The sequence below is a fragment of the Ictalurus furcatus genome, chromosome 13 (assembly GCF_023375685.1).
Source record: "Ictalurus furcatus strain D&B chromosome 13, Billie_1.0, whole genome shotgun sequence".
Taxonomy (NCBI): Eukaryota; Metazoa; Chordata; class Actinopteri; order Siluriformes; family Ictaluridae; genus Ictalurus; species Ictalurus furcatus.
In genome coordinates this window covers 16,516,624-16,539,808 of record NC_071267.1, presented here as the reverse complement: position 1 = coordinate 16,539,808, position 23,185 = coordinate 16,516,624, and the positions used below count along the sequence as shown (strand labels likewise).

Genomic DNA, 23,185 nt, shown 5'->3' with positions numbered 1-23,185 from the left:
ATGGATTTTGATGGACACGTTCTATAACTACTAAAAGGACAGAGTTGCCCTAGCAACTCCACCGAGGAGCCAATCAGGATCGAGTTAGGGACGAGCTTCCTTTTTTTTTCCTCCCCTGCTTGTTGAGAGGAGCTACAGTACAGTGGAATCCTAGCAGAAGCAGATCAACGTCAATGGACTGATACGGCTGGAAAGCCAAAACAAAGCAGGATAAAAGAAATATAATAAGTTTTGCGCGCGCATAATGTCAGGAGGTTATGTAGTGTGGGGTTTATTTTATATAGAAATATAGTTCACGCGACTGTTAAGACTATTAGCCGTCGCATATATTAGTGTCTTTATTCCCAGTGATCATAACGTAATTCCTCGACAGCATCACTAATATCAGAGCAAGCTGTACTGCCTGTGGGAAATAAAGCGAAGTGACGAGTAAAAATAATCAGCGACAACTCTGGAGATTGCGCTTGGAGAAAAGCAAGATAGAGTAAGATTGAATAAAAGAAATAAATAATAAAAATAAAAAGATGCCGCTCCATACTGAGCCATGGGAGTGAGCGCTCGGTGAAGATGAGCCACAGGAGCAGTCCAGCTAAAGCGTATGATTTCTTGTTGAAATTCCTGCTTGTGGGAGACAGTGATGTGGGCAAGGGCGAGATTTTGGCCAGTTTGCAGGATGGGGCTACAGAATCACCTTATGGATATAACATGGGTGAGTCATTAAAGATCACATTTAAGATGTAATGTTTCTCCTTTCCCCCTTTTTCACTAGCCTACTCCCTGTTGTGAGATTTTTCTTTCTGAGAAGCTCTTTGTTTACATCCATGATCGAGAAGTTCATTTCCAGGTACTGTTAAAGCAGTGGTCATCAGCCCTGTTCCTGGAGATCTACCTTCCTGAAGACTTTATCTACAACCATAATCGTGCCCACCTGACCATCTAATCATTGCCTTAAGAAGTTCCTGATCAACTAAAACAGGTTTGTTAGATTTTGGTTGGAGATGAAACCTGCAAGAAGATAGATCTCCAGGAACAGGGTGTTAAAGAGTAGGGCCAAAAAAAGTTACTTAAAACATCTGAAAAAAAAAAAAGTTTCCTTAAAAAAATTTATACTTAATAATGTGTACCTTATGCCACAAGTAGGATTATGTTGTGATGTTACATTTGATATGAAGTAGGTACAAGGTGCTGTAGATTAAAACAAACACATGGAAACAGTCCAGAGAGCAATACATGGCTGCTGTTTGTGGAAATATGTTATCTCATCTAAGTTGAAAGTTTTAATCTACATCTTCTTTGATAGTTTACTCACCGTCCATGCACTTCTAGATTAAGGACCAGAGAGTGACTTATCATTAGGAGTTGAACTCTGGTAACACAAGGCCTGCTCTGGAAAATAACTGCTCCTCTGAGACTGGTGTGTTTCAGTGAAACACCACAGGGAACATGATGTAAAAGCTGGAAATAGTGGCACCTACTAAACTCTCTTGTCTCCTAAGGTGCACAGTTGGAATAGATAAGTGTAGGGATTCTTTATTACAAATCTCTTGGCAGCACAGTAATCTTATGACTTTTTTTGTGTGTGTTCAGTTATTCCTGACACGACAGCACGAGCTTATGTTTTGCTACTGTTAAAATGTGACCCATCCACCATCTGGAGCTCTTTTGTAAACATTACGATTGTACAGACGTGCCATTGCCTTCTGTTGTGTTGTCAGCGTGACCTATTGCATCATGAATTATTGCAATCTTTAAAATGCATAATAATTCTCTTAGTCTTATCAAGGGTCATCTTCAGAATGCACTTTAGCAAAGTCCAAGTGTTATTTGAGTACTCTGAGACTCATCTACTCATGATAGATTACCCTGCTGATGTGTCAGATGGGGAGATTGATGACCGATTGACTTAGTTTACTTGTGTCAACATTTAATGAATCACAGCCTGTTTGTTCTATGGCAAAGAGCACAAAATACCTTTAATAGCTGTCTCAGGTTCATCCCAGCAGCACAGTATTATTTTGTAGGTGTTGAATGCAGACAAGGAAACAAACGATTGATTACAGTTACATGTCAGAAGAATTGCTCGCTGGGTTTGCTTTATATGGAACCTTTGGCCAGCAATTACAAACAGACAAGCCCATTGCACTTTGTTATTGACACAGGATATATTGAATCCAAACGGGTCCAAGATTAGATTCCTGGTGGGAGAGTGATACATACATGGAACATTCTGCCACCCTCTTCCTCCGTGCCTTGAAATTTCACAGCTGATTCATCTACTGTGCCACATCTTTGGCATCATTTTTCCTCCTTAGGCCTCCACATGCAGCTGCCAAGATAGTATTATTCTGAAACCAGACTCTCTAAGATATTCAAGTGAGTATACTAGGACTGTAGCCCTGTGATTTAGTTTAACAGATTGGATTTAATATGGGATAGATGACAACTGTGCGGTGCTGCCAGATCGCAGGAGGCTCTTTTCTGTCTGGCACAATTATTATGACTGTCATAACCACTTACATAACTCCGCTTTCCTCTGCACTCAGGCACTAAACAAGATGAACCAAGTGGGAGTGTGAACGCAGCCAAGGTTTGCTGGCAATAAAAGCGTCGAATATACAGATGTTTGTCTAAGCGCTTTTGTGTGACCCTCTTTGGAAGGCTCTGTTCTCAGAATGAATGTTTATAGAAAGATGCCTTTCTCCGTAGCCTGTTCCACAGTGCGTCACCGACAAATGAAGCTTCTCAGCTTTCATCATGCAAAGCTGAGAAAGAAACCTTACAGCTGAAGAGTAAGCCAAACATATCTCTTCAGTGTTTTTGACTGAACTTCACACTAAGGTCAGATGGAGAAAACGCTGGCTTGTTTGAGCTACTTGGTTAATAAATCAATCTGTCTCCTCAAAGATGGAGGGAACACAAAGGGCGTTTGTGTTGTGGTTTGGTCTGTTTTGTTGTACCAGCGAGTGTGTGTCGGTGATAGCTCTGTGAGTCTGAGCTCTAGAACGTCATCACCTACTACAGATTTCAGCTTCCTACCGCCTCTCTCCAGTTGGTTCTCTGTGTGTCATCCTGTCAGAAAACGTCCAGGCCTTGTTGCTGTGTTGTGTGAAGGAAGAGAAAAGATGTGCACTGAATAATTGTAAAGGGGAGATGGAACAAGTTGGTGTGAAAAATTTCTGTCGATGAATCAGAGGTTGCCTACACAAACAGGAAGATTGCGTTTTGCAGGCAGACACAAAAAAAATCACATGGGTTAATATTACAAAGCTTCTCTACGGCCTGTGATTTTTGAAGTCATTTTGCTAATTATTTGTTTGCTTGCTAATTTGTATTCCAGTATAGAAATAGGCCCTTTTTTTGTTTTACCTTCCCTCCCTATAAAACCTAAATCATTTAACCTTGCTGTGTCTGCTGGGGTTCAATTAAATCCAGTGTAAAATATTTAACAAAAGCAGCGCATGTGAATTTTGTAAGGCGATCATGCACACAGAATCCACTGTTTCAAATAGGAAGTGCTCAGGCCTTGACTTTATTCTTCTAAAATCTCTTACAATGTGACTCGACTGGTTAAGCGAACACATTTATCATGCAACACATTATGTTCTGCTAGAAAGTTTAACTTTTGAAATAAATCCATTGTGCAATGTTCTGTTTAATGCATATCTTCAGATTCATTCTGGTTTCCACATCCCAGGCTCACATTAATGCCTGCGGAGTTTATGACAGCATCATTCGGAGACTGATGGCTCCATCACCCAACCCTGTCACTTAGATATGCCTCAGAGATAAGAGTATATATCCACAGTATTGGCTTTCAGTCTGGCTGTCATCAAGGAATGTAGCTCTTCCGAAGAACTCCAAATGGTGTGTGTGTGTGTGTGTGTGTGTGTGTGTGTGTGTGTGTGTGTGTGTGTGTGTGTGTGTGTGTGTGGAGCCAACAACCTCACAGATATGACACTAAGCACTCCTAAGAAAGAGACATCTGAAGCTTTTCCTTTGTTAGTCAAGGATGCCCGAAGACAGCTCACTGTGAACAACAGAACACTGAATGAAATGTAAAGCAATTAAAACAGACATTATTTATATTTCCTAATTTTTGTATTTTTATTTTTATCTCTGTTGAGCTTCAAGTATCATTGAATAAAAGTACATTTTACCGTCCCTGAAGTAGATTTAGTTGTAATTGTTTACATAACAAACCCTGAACCTCAAAATGAATAAGACATTAAAAAAATGTCAACCAACTAATTAACCATAGTATTATTTGATGTTTGCCTAAACGCTGAACCAAAGAAGCCAAACCGTGAATGCTTATCCAATATTCATAAGTACATATAAAGTAAATATCGAATATACTGCATATATAAATACTGGACTGGTGAGTTCCTCTATTTATGCTCATAGATCAAAGTTACGCTTATTAGTATTTACTTGCATTCTGTCATTTCATTTATGGTCATTTACGTGGACCTATTTTTAGATATACATGAAATAAATATTTGTTAACGTGTGCGTTTTAGCTCACATTTGAACTAAATGAAGTTTATTTAAGTTTCTTTATTACTTTGTTTACATTACTTTTGGTGTGTTCATGCTGGAGTTCATACTTAATAATGTAAAGAATAAAGCACTTCAGGGCATGCTGTTGCAGGAAAATAATCAATGACAGTGTGATGCTGTTGCCATCCTGAAGTTGATTATTTTTCAGTAACAGCACATCCCAAAGTGTTTCATTCTTCTATACTACAGCAATTTGCCAACAATGACATTTTTATTAACTGAACATTGACATATCACACGTTTTGTCAGTTTACAGTTACATTTCATGTTGCATAACATCCACTTGACGAGTTAGTTCCTGTTATCACTTGCACACATTATAGCAGCTATTAACATGCGTTCCTTTAAGTCATACAGGTCCCTAGCTTTTTACTATAGAAACAAAATGATAACATAATAGAACAAGTGTATCAGTATAAAACCTGTGATTTGCCTTACAGCCAGAACTGTCAGAGCGATGCTGTGTCTGACCAATTAAATTAGAGAATTTCATATTGTTGTGATATAATGTTAACTTTATTAAGTGAATATTATTAGTTAAGAAAACCTGAATGTAAAGGATTCTTGCCATTCAGTTATGTTGTTTTCTTCTACAGGGATTGACTGCAAAACCACCACCATACTGCTTGATGGGCGTAGAGTCAAACTGCAGCTTTGGTGAGTATATCTACATCAGAATGAGTTCGCCCTTAGTTTATGAAAGAAATTTTAAAAAAGTCAATGTATCTTATACGTATTTTTAAAAAATACTTTACTATTACATAATAGTATTTGGAACACTTAAATAGTTATTTCTGTCACTGCAGAATACTCTGCAGTGCTCTGTGGTTTCTGAAGTATGAACATATGCCATTTGCCACATATACGTCCGAGTATGAGCCGGAGTATGGAAATTAGACCATTACTGTAGAAAATTTCTTGTGACTCATTCAGCCAAGCATGCCCACAAGTTTTATTTACATTCTTTAATATTTTAGTCCCACTTAAATTATTAATTATATATCCATGCATGCAGCGCTTCAACGAAGAAAGATTCCGGTAATTCATGTACTATCCATGCTTGTAGAGCCATGTCGCTTTAGCTTCTGTTCACCATGCACCAGAAGCCACTTGCTTTGCAAAGCACAGCACAGGACAGAAGGAAGCCAGAGAAACATCTGAACTTCTGCCAGCCTGTCTATGTGCTTGTTTTCCATAGCACAAGAATATTGGACTGAGATTGGTGATGTTTATTTTGTAGGGACACGTCTGGACAGGGACGTTTCTGCACCATATTCCGCTCGTACTCCAGAGGAGCACAGGTACGCACTCAGATTTTTTTCCCAGAAAATCTCTTACATTTGAGAACCAAGCAGAGAGAGAGGATTTGGGCATTGCATGTTGGAGGAGTTGTTGAAATTCATCCAGAGTTTTAAAAGGGTCCACCCAGAGATCAGCAGTTCCTGTTCAAACTGTGTGGTATGTGGTTAAACAGGGGCGAGTCGCTACTGTTAATGTGACATTTCCCGTGGTCAGGCCCATACACACGTTATAGTCTTGTCCACAATGAGAGGAAATCGTCCCCTTAAATAACGCCACACTTTGTCTGCTATTTTATGCTCATGGAATCAGCTCTGTGGGAGCTATTAAAGAATTATTACTGGATCCCTCATTAAAGTGTTCATAAAGTAAGTGGGTTTACAGTATAACATTCAGCTTTCCTACTGTCACATGGGAGCTTATTATTGTGGACTGTGTATTTAGTAAGGAATAAAACATGATGAGATTAAAGGAAAATAATCAATAACAGGATAACGGTATAGTATTCTGGAGTATTTTATTGCTCTTATACCACAGCAAGTTGCCAATAATGAGTGACACCTTATGCTTTTCAACTTTTTATAGTTACATTTAATGTTGTGGAGCAGTTGTGAGTCAAATTAGTCCATGTTATTGCTTACATTATAGCAGCTTTTTTCTGTCTCACTTGAAATTGAAACACCCAGCTTGTCATGTTACAAAGAAACCAGAAAGTCCTCTGTCCTGAAGCCTTTCTTCACGCGTCACCATAACAACAATGATGATTTTTTTTTGTTAAAATACACTATATATATATATATATATATATATATATATATATATATATATATATATATATATATATATATATTATCAGTTTATTATCATCCTTAGATTATTGTGGAGCATCTGTCATACAAGTACCTGTGAATTAGCTGTTACTGTACATCAGTAATGAATTAGAATGAGAGCATTAATGTAAAACTTGCAGTCATCAGTACTGTCAGAGCTGCAGTTCTAGAAAATGAATCAGCATCATCAATAATCAATCAATCGGTCATCTTCTGACCAATCAGAATGGAGATTTCAGTATAGACTGTGTTTATATAATGTCATAATATCTAATAATCTTTATCTAATGTAATGCAGCATGTGTTTTCACAGGGTGTTATCCTTGTCTATGACATTACAAATCGGTGGTCCTTTGATGGAATTGACAGATGGATTAAAGAGATTGATGAGGTAAAACATTCCCATACTTTTGCTTTCATTTGTCTTTCAGAACAAATCAGATGGAATATGAATATGAGTATGGAAATTATCATGTATAGTATGAGGTGCAGAAAACTGTGAAAGACTGCATGTCTCTGTTTGTTTACATGTGGTGAAAATATGATATTTATTTACTTTTATTAATATTCAGCATGCACCAGGAGTCCCTAAGATCCTTGTGGGGAACCGTCTGCACTTGGCCTACAAACGTCAGGTGACGACTGAAAATGCCCAAGCCTTTGCTGAGCGGCTAGGTGTCACCTTTTTTGAAGTCAGCCCTCTGTGTAACTTCAACATCACTGAGTCCTTCACAGAGTTGGCTCGCATAGTTCTAATGCGCCACGGCATGGAGAGACTCTGGAGACCTAACAAAGGTACCAGCACCAAAGTATTTAATTATTCACAGTCTAAAGTATCACGATGACTTAAGGTTTAATTGCATTATGTGTGAAGATAGGAATTCAAATAAAAGACAGAAGAAAGGTTGTTTTGGGGGATTTTTTTGGTTTTTGGGGGGGTTGAGCACTTTAAAGTGAAATGTATGTCCACATTCAGAAAATATGTAAAGTGCAGTTCCCTGGAATGCATCTTAAATACATTTAAACAGGCTTTGATTTAAATCTAATGTACACTCAAGTAAATGAGCTCATAACTTTACACTGCAATTACATATGCAGCCAGAGAATGCTTAGTAAACCAAAAGCATGCCAAACTTCTGCAGCCACTTTGGAGACACCCAGTGGTAAAATTCCAAAGCCATGGTCTGGGATTTATGCAAGGCTGTTAGATCCAACATAAACAGAATGAAATGATTACAGAAGTTAGTTTAGGGTTGGGTTTGTGGACATAAGCCTTAAAGTTCTGTTTTGGCTGTGGTCTTGAGCAATGAATAAACTTTTTGTTTTTAATCTAGCCTAATAACCCAAGCCAGCCTTTGTTTATTTTTCTTAATACAGCAGTTGTCACACCAACAGGTAAGAAGTTTATCCCAAGTGACTCCAAAGTGACAGCCTAAAAGACCAACAGATATGTGCTTTGCTTATGTCTTTGTCTTAAGTTCCTGTTTGATTTAAATTTGTTCTGTCTTAAAATTATTGTAAAAGAGAATAAAATCATGTGCCACACTTTTGACTCAAAGTTGCAATAAAATAAACAACAATCCCAGGGGCAACTAGGAAAACTTTTTATCAAAGATAAAATGTTTCATTTTTCTGGCATCCATATAATATTATTTGCTCTTAACAAAAGTCTTAAGGCTGATTGTTATTTGAAACGACATAGAATGGTATGTAGAGCTGAGGCTGATTTATTTGTAACCCAGACTGCAGATTCATGCAGGTTGTGAAAGTGGCATCAGGTGATTACACAGAGTCAAACACCCCCAAGATTACATGTGCACCAGTGCTGATATTTTTCAGCCCATGTTGCTGACACATCCATAATGTCATCAGGAATGATTAAGAAAGTGCATGTGAAATACAGTAATGGGTACAATGAACTGAGCATTGTTCAGTCAAAGTACAAATAACACAAAAAGATAGATGTTTAGTATCTTTTAGTTTGAACGAATAGGGTTAAAGCATTTCTGTTTACCACGTCTGCTATTTGGAGGAAAATGGTATGAAACCAATAGAGCAATACTATTTTCCACTTTCCATACTGCTTATCCTATACAGGGCCTCAGGGGAGCCTGGAGCCTATCCCAGAGAACTCAGGGCTTAAGGCGGGTTACACCCTGGACGGGGTGCTTACCCATCACAGGGCACAATAGCACACACGTTCACACGTCCATTCACACACTACGGACAATTTTCTGCAATGCATGTCTTTGGAGTGGGGGAGGAAACCAGAGTACCCGAAGGAAACCCCCAAAGAGAAGATGGAAACTTTGTGCGCACAGGGTGCGCCCAAACCCAACCCCCAACCCCAGAGGTGTGAGGCAAACGTGCTAACCACTAAGCCACCGTGCCCCCCAGTAGAGCAACACACACTTTAAAAAAAATAATAATAATAAAAAAAATAACTAATGCAGCTGTCCATCTGCCTTTATATATATATATATATATATATATATATATTAGTGTGTGTGTGTGTGTGTGTGTGTGTGTGTGTGTGTAATATTTTTCCCCAGACCATTCTTATTGAGCCATCAGTGATACTTTGTTATATAATGCATTACTCAACCCTAATAGCTTCATTGCCATTGATGGATTAGATTAGATTTTAACCTCCCTTCTAATATCACCTCCCGCTATCACTGAGCACCTAATACAGAAGTATTGTTTTGTTTGAGGCAGACAAGAATTGTCTCTTTGAAGACACTGATACTTAATAGACACTGATAAATGTAGAGAGTGTATCATTAGATCGTCTCTCTCTGTGTGCAGTGTTGAGTCTGCAGGATCTGTGCTGCCGATCCATCGTCTCCTGCACCCCTGTGCACCTGGTGGACAAACTCCCGCTTCCTGTTGCCTTAAAGAGCCACCTGAAGTCCTTTTCCATGGCCAACGGCCTCAACGCCCGCATGATGCACGGACGCTCCTACTCAGTCATAGCCAGCAGCGGCGCGAAGAGGAACGGAACGAAAAAATCCAAACTCATCTACCCGCCCCTGAGCCCGTCACAGAGCTGTACAAGGACCACATGCAAGATATCGTAGTCTAATGACACAGTCTGCATTCACAACATCGACTCACAGTTACAGTTCACAACTTGAAGTCGACAGGGTTTCCAGTGAAGTGAAAGATGCTTTCCAGTGGCCAAGAGTGTCCATAATCTTTTCATCAGGCACTTGGGATGTGTGCTTCATGCTATATCTGAATGTGATTGCTCAAAGAGATTGCTGAAACAGACCTATGAAAAGGGATTAGTGTAAAGCCATTACATCACCATATTCTTCATATATGTACAGAAAATTTCATCCTGTTTGTATTTGATGGGATAAAAACATTTTGGCACTGCAGTTTAGCTCTGAGGCCATCAGCAATTTTCCTGAACTAAGACTAATCACGATGGCAGTGAAAGCAGTCCTGTTTTTAAATCCCTCTTTTTACAGTGGACCTAGTTGATAATACCAGCTTGTTTTCTTACTCTTATTCTAATGCTCTTCAGGGTACATGCATTGAAAGAACGCCAGTGTTGAGAAATGCACCTCTTTGTATTGTGTATTTAAGTCATGTTGTTTGATACAATGTTGTTATTATTCTTAATTATTGTAATGCACATGAAGAAGTGACCAGTATTGTAATATTTTATATGGAGTGACACCAAAGACATGGGAGACTGAAGAAGCTTATCAATGCTAACACGTTTTGTTACCAATTCAAAACTAATATTTCAAATACACTGCAGATCAACAGCAATTCCTAACTAGCTATCAGGTTTCTTCTTTTTAATAAAAGTGTGTTACCAACCAGATTTCATCCGTTTGATATTTTATTTTCATGCATTAATCAAGTTATCACTATAATCAGGGTCAAGAACATACAGTTGTGCAAAAGTTTGCACACCCCTTGTGTAGGATATTTAATGTTCTGTTTTGCAGATGGGATTTCATCACAAGTAACACAAAGATAACAGTGAAATTCAGTGGGCCAAATCATGTACTTGAGCAGGTATTGAAATATTGTTCTTTCCATCCCAAATAGGCTGAGAGATTTTCATTTGTTGAAAAATCTCAGTGAACAAATACACTGACAATTATGATCTATAATTTAGAATGTGAAGCACATTTTGTCTGCTAAAGTGCCACTCTTTGCCATAATATAGTTAGTTTAAAAAACACTGCCACTCATTGATTATTGTTACCGTCAACTACAAAGGTTTCTATCATTATCCCATGGCATAAATTCACATGTTTTTTTTGTTTTTGTTTTTGTTTTGTTTTTTTGCAAAATATAGCAGTACTTATCAAGAGAAATCTTAAATATTAAATGTATAACTTATGTTGGCTCTGGTTATAGGAACCCTACATAATAAATGTTATACTAACTGTAAATATAAATGTAGAAATATTAAACTGCTAAATATTATTCTGTTACTGTAGAACAACATAACAGTTAAAAAACTACACCCCTTTAATGTTTTAAAAACCCTGTAGCGCTGACTAGAAGATCCACGAGTCTTGAGTCTTGTGGCGTGTTTGTTGTGCTCTCTTTGACATGCAGCTATTTCAGCACATCCCTCAGATTTCCTGGAATAAACTCATTACTCATAACATTACATTTGATGTCAACACCATGACCTTGATTTCATAACATGCCCGCATCACATAAGCTGCTGATAATTGCTCCAGATATACTGTATGCTGACCATTATTTTCTTAACTACAGTGCAGCTACTTAAATTATGTCAAGAAAACCCATGACAATTGTTTATTGCTTTAATTGTCACACATACAGTATATTGCACTGTTTTGCTGCAGTTTAATAATAGAAAACCTCAAGGTTATTTAAAGACATCCTTCCCCCTCCCTCGAACTGAGTCACGCCTCTGTTAAAACTGTCTGAGTTGTGGCAGGACTGAGCAGCTCTGTGCTTGGTGGGGCAGGGCTAATAAAAAAGGTAAACAGAAGTCTTCAATGAAAAAAAAACCTAACAAAGTCTACTGCATGGTAATGTTGCAAAACACATTTTAATTATCTTTTCGTATAGTACATCATTATTAGGTAGTAGAAACTGTTTTAAAACATCACAAGCTGCCCCTTTGAAATTAAGATCACAATTGACAATAATCATATAAACGGCAAGCATTTTGTTGAAACTTGGTAATGTTTATTCACTGACAGTTTACAGAAATCATGTGATATACCTTCTTTCCTTTACTTTTACACTATCCATTGTTACCCAATTGAGGACGGGTTCCCTTCTGAGTCTGGTTCCCCTCAATGTTTCTTCCTCTTAACATCTTAGGGAGTTTTTCCTTGCAACCATCGCAACCGGCTTGCTCAATTGGGATAAATTCACACACTTAAAATCTGTATCCTGTGTTTATATGTTTCTGTAAAGCTGCTTTGAGACAATGCCTATTGTAAAAAGCACTATACAAATAAAATTGAATTGAATACAGTACAGCAAACAAATTGTTTAATATCTTGTATACAATAATTTCTTATGTAGCTACAGTATTTCTCTAAAAGATGTTCAATCTCTGTTCAATCTCAGATAATAGTTTTGAGCTGAAGAGCCAGCAGATGGCATGCTTGTCACATTACTGTGCTGTGTGTTAAGAGAATGACTTAAAATCTGCTGGTTCTTTAAGAAGATATCTAAAATATGTAATGAACGAGTGTCAGTTACGTCCAGCTAATGCACTGTAAATCATGGTTAATGTAGACATGCCTCCTTGGGGCCAAAGACACCCTCTTTGGGAGTTTTAATGCTAAACCACACATAAAATACACCTAGGAACCAAACTGTGAGCATCCATAAGCTGTAGCTTTCAATAAATAAATAAATAATAAATTTTAATGTGATAGGAAATTAATTGAAAAGATTAAATTCACAGTCTCTGAAACAACTGAAGGGCAGAAATATAGAAGTATTTACAGGTTTATGATTCAGAAACACTTAAATCCACCTTGACAAAATAATGATAAGGACAGAACCATTTTAAAGCTTCAATGCTTAACCAAAACTTCTAAAACACAAGCAAAAATGGTTATGTATCAATGTTTATGCACTCATAAAATCCTGAATGCTACAGATTTCAGGATTGTGTAGGAGATTGTATGTGATTTCAACTTCACATGAGAACATTGGTGCCAGGAGAATGAGAAACTCCTTATGCATTGGTTAATTGGCCTTCAAATAGATTTGGTTTATAGAAATGAACAGCTTCACCTGCAGATGTCCAGACATCTTGATACCCACACTGGGCTCATTGCAAACTGGTGTTTTTAGATGTTCACCACAAGCAATGTTGTTCAAATGGTGCTATTAAGTCAATATATTTTGACCACTTTGTCTTGTCCTAACCCTCATCCCTCCAAGTGTGGAGAACAGAAGCTACAGACAGACAGTCTGCAGGTGTGTCTGTGCATACAGAGCCAAAACTCATCAGCTTAGCAGACTGCCATCTGGACAGGAGCAAAAAAAGCTTTCTGAGAGGGCCACCTCGGGCTTTATGATCATTAAACTTGTCCAGTTGTCAATTTTTGGTAATTTTGATCCAAATAACTGCTCTGCCCTTGTCAGAGAGAGAGAATGCACTGTGCATTATTTGTCTCTTCTTGCCAAATTCTTTTCACTCTCACCCCAGTTTAACAGAACTGCCAAACTATGTTAAGATAATTATTATGGAAACTAGATTACATAATGGGAGTGTACGCTTCCTGTAAAAATATGCTGAAATAGCTACCGTACCTTATAAATCATAAGCAGGAAAGGACGAGAAGGGCTCCTGCCAAATCACTGCTCAAACAAGGGTGGGCAAAGAGAAAGAGAAAAACATTATTAATTAGTAACTACTAATAATCTAGTCAAAGATGTTGTTTCCTCATTTGTAAGTCGCTTGGAATAAAAGCATCTGCTAAATGAATAAATGTAAATGTAAATGTTTTGCTTTGAGCCATAATATGGGGCAAGAATTTTTAATGGGTAGTGCTTTCCCCAAATAGCCCTACACAGGATGTTCATTGTCTCAAATATATTTCTTCTTCCTGTTTGTCTCTAATGATGTGTCTCTAATGTAATGTAGACCTGTATACACACACACACACACACACACACACACACACACACACACACACACACACACATACACACACACACACTTTCCTACTGTTCTTCTAAACTATAAACATAAAAAAATATGAGCTGCTGTGCTGGGTCCTGACACTTGGTAGAGAATAAACGGTTGTTGTCTGGTTGCTCTTTCAGGCAGTCAGACAGCCTTGCCCGCCCTCACTTTGTCACACTTCCGTGTCAAGTGTACAATCACATCAGCTACCGTACATAATTTTTATTGAAAATCTTCCAGAGTTGTTGACCTTGAATGGTTCACCGTCTGACGCCAAAGAATTTGAGCAAGCGACTGAATACTTAGATTCAGCTTTCCACTACACTGTAAACAATGTAAGAAAAATAATAAGACATAAAAAAACTAGCCCTATGGTATAACAATTATACCTGCACATTAAAACAGACCTCTCAAATGTTAGAATGTAAATGCCATCAAACTAAATTGGTAGAATTAAAAATTGCATGGAAGGAGAGACTTCTTATCTATAGAAAGGCTTTAATGCTGCTAGATTAGCACCTCTCCACCCTAATAGAAGATAACAAAAATGACTTTACAAATTTGATCAATGACAAAATGTTAAATATTAGACCAAACATTCAGAGTATTAATTTAAAGGCGGACCATTTGATAACTAACTATGTAAACAATATAATCACATCAGTAGAGCATTTAGAATCTTTTATTGCCATCCGACAGGCTGAATTTACTTTGCTAATTTCCTCGTCTGTATTAAAAATCTGATTAAAAATAATCAGTTCCTCCGTTAATACTGGCTATGTACCTAAATCCTTAAAACTAGCACTTACTAACCCCTTGATTTAAAAAAAAAAATGACCTCAACCCTTGTCAGCTATGTGACTATAGGCCAATATCAAACCTCATCTTTATCTCCAAAATCGTAGAAATTGCTTTTATTATTCCATACACACACAGGAATAATATTTATTAATTTTTTTTGTCAGGATTTAGGCCTTATCACAGTACTGAGACAGCACTGGTTAATGTAGTAAATTACCTACTTCTGGCCTCAGAGCAGGTATGTGTTTCCTTGTGTGTGTGGCTTGATCTTAGTGCAGCTTTTGATACCATAGATCATAATATTTTAGATAGATTAGATTAGAAAATATTGTTGGAGTTAAGGGAGTGGCTCTCTCCTGGCTCAGGTCTTCAGGTCTACTAATATTCTGATGATGCTTGGCAGAGATTAAAAATGGCTGATACAGTAAAAAATATTTTATTAGAATAAACCTTTGTGCAAATACTTTTTCAGGTGTAAAACTTACTTAAAATATGTGTAGTTATATTTACTGAGATTTTATGTGTGGAAATTGTTATCATGCTTTTCTTGAGTAAATCTCACTCCAAACATTTTTCCACTGTACACACATTCAAGACATTGTTTTTACATAGATTATCCATTCATAGTTCTGGTGATGTACTAGAGTCAATTAAGTATTACTGTCAAGTTTCCTGTTTGTTCCGGTATCAAAAGTCAGCAGGTGGAGCAGTGGAGAAACACATTCAGTACAGATGTATCATAGTGGAGGATCAAGAGAAATACTGGAAGTATTTTTGGAACCTAAATGTGTCATGTAGAAAGTGTGGCAAAATCTGTGCACAGACTAAGCTGTGAACGTCCCTGTGATTAGTGAGGATAGGATTCACACCTTCACTAATCCCTTTCCTTTCCAAATACTCTGCTTCAGTATTAAGCTCTCAAGCCATTTTGCTCATAATATTGGGAAGATTTAAAAATAAATTTGGTGCCTGAACATAAAATTAGGAACACAAAGTAACATTTGTGAAAGTACTTGGCTAAATCAGGTGTGAATTTTCAACACTTGATAGGAAAGATCAATCAGCCTTAAAAATAAATAGATGTATGTGAAAGGAAACTTTTAATCCATTTCTGGGTTTAATGCAGCTATTGCCAGGGATTAGAGGCAGTAAGTGTGGGACGGTGACGGTCCTGCTCAGAAGAGTGAGAAAAATAGTGACAGTCGTCTGCAGTCACAGAGTCATCATCCAACGCAATTGTATTAAAGAGCCAGGAAGGGATCATAATTCTCCGTTTTGGTTTAGGACCTATAGATGGCAAGAAGATGCTATGGGAAACAAAGATTGTGTTTTCCCCCTAGTTAGCATGATGTTCCTTTATTTATTAATTCATTGTCAGGGTTGAATTGGATCCAGAGCCTATCCTAGGAACACTGGGTGCAAGTCAGGGACACACCCTAAATGGGATGCCATTCCATTGCAGAATACCATCCATATACACATTCACACATTCATTCACACCTAGGGCAATTTATCTTAGCCAATCCACCTACAATACTAGCATGTTTTTGGGTGGTGAAAGGAAAGCAGAGAACCTGTAAGAAACCAACAAAGGCACTGAGTAAACATGGGAACATGCGGACAGTAACCTAAGCTCAGGACAATGCTCCGCACTGCATCACTATGAAACCCACACTCTAAAAAACACTGGGTTAAAAACAACCCAAATTGGGTTATTTTTAGCCCATGGATAGGACAGAACACATTTTGGGCTAAAAGTTGGGTTGTTCATTTTAACCCAGCAAACTGATTGTTTTTCAACCCAAAGGATGGTTTCATTTTTACAAAAACATTGGGCTAAGTGATGGTTTTATGAATTAAAATATTGATGTGAACCTTCACTCTTAAAACAGATGTGTTAAAAATAACACATAGGGTTAATTTTTAACACCTGTGTGTCTAGTTAAGGACAACATATTTTGTGTTGCTGTCAACACAATCAGTGTTAGTACATTTCCACACAAAGATGTGTTTAAAAAAAACGCAAAATAACACAGATGTGTTGTTTATACTTTCGTCCCAACAATTATTCTAAAATGCGATTTTTTGTATGCTAAAATTCTAAAATGCTCACAGAATAAACAATGGCATGAAATTCAGGTGACATTTATTAAAATCATTAAAACATTTGACAGATGTAAGAATTGTAGTTGATGCATCTTCTTACAAATCTCCCTGCCATCATGTGAAGACAAGAGTTCCACTTCCGTCCATTTGAAAAGCTGTAAAAGAGCAAAAAAAAAGTGTTGGTTAGTTGTTAGCTACATATTATGGAAAAATGCCTTCGCGCTTCAGAATCCCAAATTGTGTCATTTTGAAAATGTGCCCTCCATTCTCCTAATGAGCAAAATGGCGCTGTAGACTCACCAGGAAAATCTAGCAATATTTATTTTCTCACTGCCAATTTTTTTGCACGACCTAATTAATGCAACAAACATTACAGAGATAGGGGAAAGCACTTCAACCTAAAACCCAACCTTGTGAAGAACGTTTGGCCTCAACATTACTGAGCTTGCTAAGTTCCGTTAGCCACTGATTGTCTGCACCTGTTACCCAGCATTAACATTCACCAAATACATGAAGAAATATGGCTCTAATCCATAATCCTAATGCTAATTACTACATTTTACCTTGTCCAAAACACTTGCTAAATGTAAGTAACATTAACCCACTCTCTGTATTACATCATGGGGAATAGCTGTAATGCTACGTTATCGTTAACTCTCAAAAAGGGAATGGGAACGTCTAGCACTACCGTAAGCTGTTTGCTAAACAGTACAATATGCAGTATATGAAATTCACTGTTGAAGCCATCGCGATAGGTAAAGTTAATTATCACTTGCTGAGTTACTGTTTTCCAATTAATATGTTTTTCGAGAGCTCCTAAATATCACAAACTCGGCCAGGCATTTTCAGCAGCATTAACGCTAAATATTGATGAATGCTAATTTGCCTGTGGTCATTTCACTGTCACAATCAAAAGCTCAAAGCAACGAACGTTCACTCTGAGGCGAGTTCAGAGTTGGATGATGATGTCGGTAACGTGGTCCGCAACGTGATTGGATAATAATTTAACACATGTTGTGTTTGCCACTTGTGTGAATTGTTTTTCTTTTTTAACACATTTTTTGGATAATTTAAAGCAAAATGTATTGATATAGTAATAACACAAAAAAGTGTGTAGGATATTAATACATCCTTTCTGAGTGTGTTTCTCCAAATAAATCTAACAGTTTGCCCGCGTGAAAACCTCTACCTCCACCTGAGGCAAATTCAAACTGAGTTGATTTTACCCAAGGAACTGGGCTGATGCGTCGGGTTGGGGGAGAGGTGCATTTATTCAACTGTCACTGAAAATGACCCAGCCCTGCATTCGGGTTACAGAAAACTACCCAAAAACTACCCAAGACTGAGTAAATAACTCAATTAAATCACCCAATAGGCTCAACCCAGCATTTGGGTAGAAACAATAACCCAGCATTTTTTAGAGTGCAAGAAACATTCATTTAAATGGTCAGTTTAATTGTATGCAATGGACTAAGATTTTAGAGACTGCCGTGATACTTCTTAGAGTATTTCAAAATGACTCATTTATTATTCAACACATTTAAACTGATCACTTAAAAAGTTTCTTTTTTCAAAGGAAACCCACTGACAAATGTTTAATTAACTCAAAAACTTTGCTAAGCTTTATAGTGCCTAATATATTCAAGTGTGCAAATGAGCATTTGCAATCTTTCATGGCTCCCATCGATTGAAACAGCACTCTTCCAGATGTTACTCCTGGAAAATTGGCAGCAGGATTAGCCCTAATTATTTCAATGTTGCTAGTGTTCTTCCTCAACCAAGCTTTTCTAATAATAGCTACCTGTTTCAGCAGCAAAATAGTTATCACAACGCCCAGCAGTATTTGTATATTTCCAGACTAGTTCTATTTTTTCCTCTCTCGCAGTCCATCTGATGCACTGAGTCAGGCAGCTGTTGCCTGGGGTGTGCTGCACTCTACTGCTGAGACACCTGACAGACTGACAGACTCTTCCTTAGCCACGTGAGAATATCAGACCACACCAGAGCTTCTTTCAAAGGCTTTTCCATGTGACTTGATGTGTACTTGAAGGACCTAGGACTTACATAATAGTGTCACTACATGCATCTGGCAATGCATAATACCTTTTCCTGTAACATCACCATGTATATTACTGTTATTATGAGTTACTTACAATATTACAATATAATACCTCGTATAAAATGCAAGTTAAATGTATCTAGTTCTGAATAAGCAAGGATGCTTGGTTTTCTACTGATTTAACACAAAATTGTGCTAAAACGTTTGAATGCTAGCTTTAAACTTAATTTTCATAACCTTTCACATGGATTGAGGGATGCAAATTGTACAAATTGGCAAATGTGAGATCATACTGATTTGATCACTACAAAAACAAGACATTTATTATAGCAACATGCGTTTCATCCAGGGAGTATTCCCGTATTATGACCATTGTGCGCCAGATCCACTGCAACCCTAACCAGCATGAAGTGGATACTGAAGATGAATGAATGAATGAATTTATTACTGCTCAAATTATGGGGAAGCAGTGTGTAAGCTGGTCTGCTCTTAATTAGTTACTATACACTATATGGAAATGGCCACCAGCTATATTCCAGAAACACAGAACAGCAGCTAAATTCTATCATTTTCATTGTTGATGGCCCACTGTTCTCCTTTCAGTTTGACACAGGGTTGTGGGGAGCCTGGATCCCATCCCAGGGGACTAGGGGCACAAAGCGGGGGTCACCCTGGACATGGTGCCAACCCATCATAGGACACAATCTCACACCTGCACACCCATTCATGGAACAATCACCATGGACAATTTAGAGATGCCAATCTGCCTACAACACATGTCTTTGGACAGGAGGAAGAAACCGGAGTAACCGGATGAAACCCCCGAAGCACAAGGAGAACATGCAAACTCTGCGCACACAGGGTGGAGGTGGGAATTGAACCCCCAACCCTGGAGGTGTGAGGCAAGTGTGCTATCCACTGGTTCGTAGCTTTGTATTGTAATACATGTTCAAAGCAGTGAGCTCCTGCACCTGTCACCATGTCATCACCTGGTCTGTTCAAAAATAACTCAACTGTATTTTTAGCTTGTGTGGTGAACAAAGCACTACAGACAATTGACAGACTTTCCTTTGAAGGCAGGAAGAGGGATGTTAAAATGAGAAAAAAGAAAAGAGAAGCACATGACTATTGTGAAAAACTAACAGTACTATGAGTAATATGACAGTGTCTAAGGTTTTTCCCCCTCAGCTGTAAAGGAGGAGTAAAAGATATCAAAGCATTAATCATATTTATTTTTACGTGTCCTTATAGACAGGCTTAAAAAGCTTGATTATATATGATTTTTTTCTTATATTTACAAACACAAATTTATACTGGGCAAACAGAATGACACGATTTAACTAACTAAATTTTATGCAGCAAGTCAATTTTTGCAATGGGCAGACAGTGTCTACAAATTTTGAAGGTAGACTTTGTAGCATGTCTGAAGAAAACAAACTGATTGTTTGACCAGCAAGGTCAAAAAGGTGTGTGTGTGGGTGGGTGTGTGGGTGGGTGTGTGTGTGTGTGGGGGGAGGGGGTGTTGGCGGTTGGTAAAAAGGGATTATGGAGAAAATCCACAAAATGGAAGACATGAGACAAACCTTTACACTCGTCACAAAAAAGGAAAGAAATCAGGAAAGGATAGGGGCTAAAATTCCAAAACTTCATAAGCCAGAGAGGTATACAGGGAAAAAATAGCAATGCATGTAAAAAATAAATAAATAAAAATAAAAATAAAAAATAACAAAAATTAAAAAAGAGGAAAAAAAAACAGATAATTGGGGAAGCTCCATTAATGAGTATGTGAGTATAGAGTCAGTGATGGGGAGGGACTCAGGTAGTGAGAGAGACAGAGAGGGGGGGAGAGTGTGTGATAGTGAGGAGGGAGCATGGGAGGGGGAAGAGCAGGATAAATCCGTACAGCAAGATTATCAGGGCTCAGAAGCTGCCGTGGTTATATCGCATGGAGAGCAGCAAGTGTCTGAACATCCCTGACATGCCACAGAAGCACAGAAGCACCGAACCTGGACACGGACCGAATACTCCACAACCTGCTCCTTTATTCACGGATTTCCAACGTCACTGCCTCACTGGTTCTGAACTGAGAAACTGGAGCCACAGCTTTAAGAAAGTAACAGCTAAATGACTGAATTTATCACGGTGTGACTTAACTAACTTTCTAGATTTTGGACCACATCACATCCTCAGTGAAAAGGGTGGAAACTGTGGCAGAAACACTTCATGAAGATAAACTACATCTGCATGGAGTTTTACTTCAATTCTCAGAAAAGACAGCAGCTGGAATAGAAGAGGTCAGACATCACACCATCTCTATCACTGTCATCATCTTTTTAAATTATCAACGGGTTTGTTGTTGTTGTTGTTGTTGTTGTTGTTGTTGTTGGTTAAAGTCACCTTGTCCTTTAGCATTATTTTCCCTCAAGGCTGGAGAAGTAGATTGGCGACAGAGACAAAGAAAATAGTGGCTAATTTAGGATGAAGGGTTAGAATGGAGTAAACATTCTCACATTTAATGTGCAATTTAACACATTTTTTTTTTTTTTTAAGAATGCACAAGATCACTTAAAACCTAAAGACACATGTTAAATATGTCAATTTACTGCACACCATACACAAATCAAGACACTAAAATCTGGTGACCAAGGGCAGATAAAACTTTCTTTATAAATATTTAAATCTTTCTCTCAGACACATACACACACAGAGACACACATTCACACACAGTCCTGGCAGGGAATCTCCATTCTCAACTCAGTTCACCTCGCCACCTGCACTCACACCTATTCCTAGTCAGAAGTCGCAACTGCAATCCTCCAGATACTTCTTGCTGCCATCACGAGGCAGTGAAGCTGCCAACATCTGCCTTTCTCCTTCTTTTGGGACACTTGTCTCTCCAAAACTCCTCCTTTCCTTTTTTGTCCTCACCAGACACAACTTTTGTCTTCATTCCAAGGATCTCTGCCCCTGCAAGGTCTTCTGCTGGTACACCAGTGTCACTGGTACACTGTGCCAGTAGAGAAAGAGAGTGACAGAGAGAGAGAGGGGGGGGATCAGAGGAGAGGGACAAAAAAGGAAGGGAGGAACAGAAGGGAACCCTAGACACCTGCAGTGAAAGTGTGTACTGCTCGAGGTCAAGCTCGGATGCATCCAGCTGGTGCAGGTAAGCAAACTCCCTCCATCTGTATATGTATCTTTTCTGTGTCTGAGTCATGGATATTAACTCAGATCTCTATTTTGGCTGCATCGGCTGATGCTCCAGAGTCGCTGCTATACCTGCTGCCTGCACAGAGAGACTGTTTTTGCATTTCAAAGATGCTGTCTGTGGAGGGGGACTTATAGTGTGGTAACAGGTGTGCTGCTCGCTGTCAGCTTGTAGTAATAGTATTCCTAGAAAGAGGGAAATGCAATGCAGGCAGCAGAGTTGTTATAAATGGGGTGACACACACACACACACACAGGCTTGTAATGTAATCAGCAATAATGTATATTTATAAACTTGATATCCGGTATTTAAATAACATAAATGTTAATGCCAACACACTGTATTGGTACAGTATATTTATAGGTATTTCAGTGCAAGCTAAATTTTCATCTGTAAAGCATGTATATGGTATGACTATATGTATATCTTTAACTGGAGCAAATACCTGACTAAAGATTAGTTACAGGTAAACTGTCTCATGTTAAGGGATGCAATTAGGCAGGAGAGGAAAGGTAAATATGGCAAAGGCAGACACAAATTTTAGTGTGTTTATTTACAGGAATTATTTCTATGAATATAAGGACTTGCTAAAGATATAACCCAACTAAAGATCTGATAATCATCACATTCACTGCAAATAAACAGTCTACTACATCAAATCAGACAAGGTCACAGTGGAGAAAGCTGCATGCTTTATGAATTTGTTAAAGAGATTAGGATTTACAATATTCATAAGGGAAATCTGAGAGCTTGACAAATACATTTGACTACATATAGTTTATGTAATAGCTTATGAATCTACATCTGTATGCAATAGTGCATGTGTGTGTCCTCTGATGCCTGTGTGTAACCTTGAAGAATGTATTATGTGTGTGCATCATTGCCCCATACCTACATTGTGGTTATATAGACCACATGTACCTGCTTATACTAATCTAATCTAAGACATGAAGTCTATATAAATTATAAACAGATTTTCTTTTATTATATATGCAGCTAGGGAGCATGGCTTAGTGGTTACCATGTGCGCCTCATACCGCCAGGTTTGGGGGTTTGATTCCCGCCACTGCCCTGTGTGTGCAGCGTTTGCATGTTCTCCCCGTGCTGCGGGGATTTCCTCTGAGTACTCCGGTTTCCTCCACCAGTCCAAAGACATGCATGGTAGT

General features: G+C 38.2%; 1 protein-coding gene across 1 annotated transcript; it reads left to right on the top strand.

The window, feature by feature from the left end:
- Positions 1-5: 5 nt before the first annotated feature.
- rab40b (RAB40B, member RAS oncogene family) lies at positions 6-10,527 on the top strand. The gene is made up of 6 exons (XM_053639945.1): positions 6-709; positions 5,157-5,217; positions 5,801-5,861; positions 7,003-7,080; positions 7,262-7,484; positions 9,498-10,527. Exons 1-6 carry the CDS (start codon positions 568-570, stop codon positions 9,767-9,769), a joined length of 837 nt encoding a protein of 278 aa, XP_053495920.1. The 5' UTR covers positions 6-567; the 3' UTR covers positions 9,770-10,527.
- The last annotated feature ends 12,658 nt before the right edge of the window (positions 10,528-23,185 follow it).

What these genes read in the sequence shown, in the direction of transcription:
- rab40b (XM_053639945.1), top strand. Translation starts at nt 568, where the DNA reads ATGAGCCACAGGAGCAGTCCAGCTAAAGCGTATGATTTCTTGTTGAAA. An exon ending in ACCTTATGGATATAACATGG is followed by an intron (nt 710 to 5,156) that starts GTGAGTCATTAA and finishes TTTCTTCTACAG; the next exon opens with GGATTGACTGCAAAACCACC. An exon ending in AGAGTCAAACTGCAGCTTTG is followed by an intron (nt 5,218 to 5,800) that starts GTGAGTATATCT and finishes TTTATTTTGTAG; the next exon opens with GGACACGTCTGGACAGGGAC.